The 5,981-nt window shown below is 41.9% G+C and overlaps 2 protein-coding genes across 3 annotated transcripts in view; one reads left to right on the plus strand and one right to left on the minus strand.

Annotated features, from left to right (window-relative positions):
- The window catches only part of RBKS (ribokinase), a 53,727-nt gene extending 53,559 nt beyond the window's left edge, over positions 1-168 (plus strand). For both annotated transcript variants that reach the window (XM_017744811.1, XM_017744810.1), the window contains one exon: positions 1-168. This exon is cut by the window's left edge and continues 1,061 nt beyond it. The gene's annotated coding sequence lies outside the window, so the exon portion shown is untranslated.
- MRPL33 (mitochondrial ribosomal protein L33) lies at positions 84-5,974 on the minus strand. The gene is made up of 4 exons (XM_017744779.1): positions 5,920-5,974; positions 5,298-5,316; positions 2,536-2,642; positions 84-393 (listed from the first exon to the last, which is right to left on the minus strand). Exons 1-4 carry the CDS (start codon positions 5,972-5,974, stop codon positions 344-346), a joined length of 231 nt encoding a protein of 76 aa, XP_017600268.1. The 3' UTR covers positions 84-343.
- Between the last annotated feature and the right edge of the window lie 7 nt (positions 5,975-5,981).

Below are 5,981 nucleotides of genomic sequence, written 5' to 3' on the forward strand. Positions count from 1 at the left end.
GGAAAATGTTAATTTTTATTGCTTTATAAAACAATAGTTCCTTTGAAGATTACAGCCTCTTTCACAATAGAAAACACAGACAATGGGATTTGCTATTTAATTTTTTTAAATCGAGCACTGTAAAAATAACTCAAAAGATAAATAAATGTTACTGTGATGATCTATGTCCAGACATCTCTCTCTACATTGTTTTATTCACAATGGCCTTCAAATCACAGGAGACGGTGATCCCAGTTCATTTCCTCTCTTTTCAGCCCATGTTGCTGGATTTCTGAATCAGTGTTCACCCTGTCCTCCCCCCAGACCATCCTCTCCTCATGTATAAATCAAGTCCAGTCATTGTTCACACAGAGCGAATTTTTCTCTTCTCTGTGAAGAGGACACGTTGTTTTGCTACAGGGGAAAAAAAAAAAAAGAGAAAAAAGAATCCGTTAAGAAGCCTGAAGTGTTAAAATTCAATTCAGCCAGCCCACGTTCCTTTTCTCCTGGCTGCCTTCACTGCTTAAATGAGTGTGGAGCAACTGACTGGCACAGCACTGTTGTTAACCAACTCTTGAAGGAGTTTAGTGGTGCTTTCACTTTACCACATGTAATTTTTAGTTCCTAAGATGTCCACTTTACCTCTGTGAGAATAAGTATCAGGATGCAAGTGACTGAAAACATTCAACAGCTGCTCTGTGTGACTATTCTGAGTCACAGCTGCTCGATGTTGGGACAAAAATAGGTTCTTTCTGCTTTTTACTACTCTTCAACTGCAGAGCCCAAACAACTACAGATGATGAGCTGGATCTAGTCAGCCTCACAGGCTGACTGAGAAGTTAACCAATTGTCCTGTGGATCTCTCAACAAGGCACAAACTGGCCCTGTCCACAATGCCTGATGCAGGTGTTTGCAAAGTCACTACAGGTTAAGCATAGTCAATACATTAATAAAACCCAAAAATTACAAAATAAATCAAAGCAAAGCTTTACAATGCCATTTGAAAATCAACACTGTTTGGTTGAATTTCATTACATGAATTCCATTGAAAGCTACGCAAGAGCAATCCACACAACAACAAAATCTCTTCTTCCACATAAAAGTTTCGTTTTAAGAAATACTGCAGATACTACAGATTCTGTTGCTGCAGTTGGGAGGTAGTGAAACTTGGGCAAGCCTGCCACTACTTCACTAAAAAGCTTCATTCTGCGGACGTCCCAGGTTTCTGAGAAGTACAAAACATAAGGTGAAAACACATGCCAAGTGAAAATGCTTCCTAACATATTCCTGATGTGAGTTGTTATCTAGACTCAAATTTACTTCCCTTCACACATGCAACACTTTCTCACATCAATTTCTCACTTGTGTTCTACTACAGGCTACAAAGATCAGAGCTTTCTTCGGCAACCTACTACATGTTCTGTCTGAGTTCTTCTCTTTCTTCACTTCCCTAAAAGTTGCAAAGCTTCTGGAGGATCACTCTGCACGATGTTTCAATGCAATAATTTATTTTTCTTATTCAAGAAAATAGTCCCAGAGATCTCTGATTCCCCTTCTGTGTGGAATTCAAAAAGAAAGCCACAGCCTCTGTCACCTTTGATGACAGCATATTGCTTCTCTGGTGGTTTCTCTCACCTCTCAGAGCTCCTGTACTGTTAGCTCTGAGAATGAAAAGGTAGTCCTCTAACAAGAATATGAAATTTTAAGAAAAAATAAGCTTGAGTCATGTAACTACTGTCCATGCATTATGTACTTAGAGCTGCTTAATAAATTTCTTATATTCTGTAACTTTAAATAAGCCTTTTTTGCATTAGCTCCACCATGTTATTTCTGACATAGTTTGGTTTAAATTCTAAGTTTACCCAAATTAAGCTTTTTAATATTAAATTCAGCTTTTTAATGTTAACTACAGAAACTTGAACCCTTAGTCACCTTTCAAAAAGCTGGGTGAGCAAAAGGCAGTTTGGCAAGTGCTATAACCTGTCCAACAAATCAGATTCTTAAACTGAGAATATCTGCAAGGACCAGGGGAACATAAAAGAATCCACTAACTGTCATCTGGAGAGTGATAATCATTTGTGGAATGGGAAGAATTTGTGCCTATTTCTTTAGAAGAAAAAGTCCATTTTGTAAGAGATGGTTAAAATTTCTGGTCTAGAGCTCCCATGGCAGCTGAACAGAACACTTCTGTTGATGTGTACTTTGTGCCTGCTTGTTGGAGGTAGCACAGTCTAGCAAACCACACAAAGAAACAGAATGAAAGAACTCCTGTGTCACTTGACTTCGCCAGTGACATGTGGCATGGCTGTCATCAAAGTCTCTGATGTGTCAGGCAAGTTATTGCTTTGTTTCACTGCCACAATCTGTAAAATGAGGGTAACATTTACTTCCCACTGGAATGTCATGAAGAACAGCAACAATACAGTCATTTGAGTATGAAACATGTTATGACATATTCTGCTTAGATGGGAAAAATCCTGTTGCATTCAAATCTTTTCCCCCCCAGAGTCAGAGAAGCTTATACAAAGCATGCTGACTTCTTCCCCAAGTTCTTACCGATGGGATCGTATCTCAGTAAGACCAGTTTTTCCTGCAGTCGGAGTCTCCTGATGTTGAAACAGTAGCCTGTCTCCGCAGCGCTCTTCATCCTCACCAGAATGTATCTAAAGTCACAAGGGACGTCTCTGTGTCAGTGCACAGGCATTTAGTGAGGGCCCACATCTGCCAGGGCACTGGCCAATGGACAAGCTTTCAGCATACACAGTTTGGCACAGTCACACAAGACACTTCATTTCAACTTCAGTGATGGGAGTATGAAAACTCTGTATGCTTAACTTTTAACACAGACAAACACTAAACCATAAGCTCCAGCATCAAGCTTAGGTAAATAATTCCTCAACAGGATACAAGCCTAGAGAAAAGTGAGGTAGGAGGAATAAAAACAAGAAAAAAAGAAATGAGGAAAATCAGCATATGATTGAGTCACTATGGCTTAAAAGCTAATGGCAAGAGAGGAAGGATGATGGTCATTAAAGATGTTCAGGCTGTAGATAACACTGTATCGCAGACTATCACTTCCTCATGCAGAGAGGAAGCTAAGCAGATAGGCTGGCACAAGAGGCATGCAAAAGGGAAGCAGAACCCCTTGACACCATCCGTCCTGCTGGAGATACAGAGCTTGATGTTAACCCAGCCACGGGAACCCCCTTCCCTACTGGAGGGCTCTCGGTTTGCGGGGCAGGCTGGCAGCAACTGTGGTGTCCTGGGAGCAGGAGACTGAGGAAGCTGCTCCAAGCCCCCAGTCTGGAAGTATGCCAAGATCCAAGCAAGTTCCCAGACAGAGAGCATCTTCTGAAGTTTCAAAAGAAACGTTAAACCCTTTAACCAGTCTGTAAATTACGTCTTTCTCTTCCATTTCAATGAAGAAATGGATACACCTCTGCATGTGGGCATTCAGTTCACTTTTCATTTGCCTTTATTTTCCTGTTTCTAACACAAAATGGTCTGTCAAAATTAACCCATTCTTCCTCACTTGTGCAGCTCTGACCAGTGTACTTCCTTAAGCTCTTCCTTTTCAGCTTTGCAATCGAATTTGAGTTCAAAATAAAGACACTGGATTCCTGCAGACAACTGACCAAGCATATTCTTGGGATTATCCCTCTCCTGTACACTACTGCAGGTGTGCTGTGAAGCACCAGTAACCACAAAGACTCCTTTCCCTATACCTCACTCACTTCCTCAAAGCCTCTGTGCAATTTCCCCTTTCTGGGGGAATCAGTGGCATCAGTGTGACCAGGCCTTGAAATTCTTGTGCACTACACATTTGAGGCCAAGCCTATTCTGAACAATACACCTCGTTAAAAAGAATTACTCCCCTGTGAAGAAATGGAAGAAGGAGCAGAGGCAGAAAACAAGACTGGAAAGCTGTTGGGGCACAGGAAGAAACCCAAGGGGGGTAGAGAAGGATAAATAATATAAGAACATATTGCTGAAGTGCATATGGGACTGTAAAAGAACAGAGAAAGAAACATCGGGATAAAAAACAGAATAAAATGAAATGAAATGAAATAAAATAAAATTGAGCGTGTGGTAGAAATCCCTACATTACATTAGTAACACCATTTTAAAAAAGCTCCTTTTTCACCTTGCAGAAATCTCCCGCTTTGCTCTGTTTGTTTTTATGAACAGATAACAGTAGAATGATGAGTGTCAAACTGCTCTCTGTCAGGCACATACTTGGGAAGCGCTTTCTTAATTTAAAAGCCTGACAATTGTGCAGAAATTCTGTAACTGAAGAATCTGCTCAAATGTGGCAAGAGGCTGGTCCTGGCTCTATAGGGGGCAGATTCTTAAAAAAACCAAAATACAGAAAATGTACCAAAGATCCCGGGCCTGTGGGGTACCAAATATAATATACTCACACAGAATGCAACTTCTGGGAATGGGAAGACAGGAATGTGTTCACATAAATGTACCAGTTTAGCCTCTTGGATTTGTCTAGCTAATTTTCTTACAAACAGCATTTTGGATCCAAGTCAGTTTCTCAACATGATCTTGTCTCCTTGTGCCCACACTGTAAGAGTACTGGTGTGCTCAAAGTACATATTCCTTCCTTTCCAACCCTTAACACACCATCAGCTTTCTTTACAGGTCAGAGGACTATGACTAATTTTCTTCCAGAGCCCACGAACATCTCTGCTGAGCTGGACTACAGAGCAAGCTAAGATGCCCAGAGCCCTAACTGCACCCTGTCCACTCCTCACATATAAACACAGGAATGTGCTAAACTGAGGAAGTGTTCTGCACTCTGGCTATGGGAAAGCTTCAGAGCACCTGCCCAAAGTCCACGCCACAGACAACAAAGATCCACGCTGTACCTCAGTTTCCTCTTCTCAGCTAAAAAGGTATGACAAGTGAACAACAGGAAGAGTATGTGGATCGTTTACAGCCTCTAATCACAGAACACAGAGGTGTGCCTCCCCCTGTGCAGGGCGCTTTGGAGATTACAGCTGAGCTCAGTGTGACAGCCCATAGGACAAAACCTGCCTTTGCTACCCATGAACCCATGGGAGAGTGTCCCACCATTCTGTACTTACCTGTGAGAAGACACACATACAGAATGGGTGAGAGGAGGCAGCTAGACTCAAGGACTGCAATTCTCTCGGGTATATTAAAAAGATCTAGAAAAGCTTAACATTTTGCAAAGATATACCAGCAATCAAAAACTGGTGAGGAAAACATCAATCTAGAAAAGCTTAACATTTTGCAAAGATATAACATACCAGCAATCAAAAACTGGTGAGGAAAACATCACTTACTTAGATTTGCTCTTGGCCACTGGGGATTTTTGCCACATGAAGAAGAGAAAAACAGAAGAAACAGTTAACATTTTATCTTGTTTCCTTTTATGCAGTAAATAAAGATTAAGTGTTTTCCACTGCCTGACTTTGCTAAAGCCCCAGAGAGATAGTGCAAAGAGATTTACTGTCACGATAAAGCATCACTCATTCTTGCAAATGCTGTCAGTTCCCTGCTCTTTCTGCCATCATAGCACCTTTGTAAGTGTCTGTGCAAATGCAGTGCCCAGCGTGACAGGCTGCACTTGCTGCAGCCTCCAGATGTTCTCAGTGAGTTTTCAGCTTCAGTGCTGAGTATGAATTCTCTGGGTGAATGTGAAGTTAAGACAGGTGTGAGCAGCACTGCTGGTGCAAACTGCAGTCCCAGTCTCCCCGACTTGTTTCCACCCACTCCTGCTTCGGCTCCTGCTCTGGTGCCAACACAGGGGTTTGCGTGGCCACAGGTGCAGAGCGGGGAGCCCTTCTCAGCCGAGCCCGACCTTCCCACGAGGCTGCTTTTGGGTTCGCTGCTCTCACCCGCAGCATAGCATGAAACAGGCTGAATTCTTTTTCTGTCAGCTCACTGAATTTAAAGTAATCATACCTCTGCAGCACAAATGCAAAACCCCACTAAAAAAAAAAAAAAAAAGAAAGCTCATTTTTATT

The sequence above is a fragment of the Corvus brachyrhynchos genome, unplaced genomic scaffold (genome assembly GCF_000691975.1).
Source record: "Corvus brachyrhynchos isolate BGI_N302 unplaced genomic scaffold, ASM69197v1 scaffold258, whole genome shotgun sequence".
In the NCBI taxonomy this organism is placed as follows: domain Eukaryota; kingdom Metazoa; phylum Chordata; class Aves; order Passeriformes; family Corvidae; genus Corvus; species Corvus brachyrhynchos.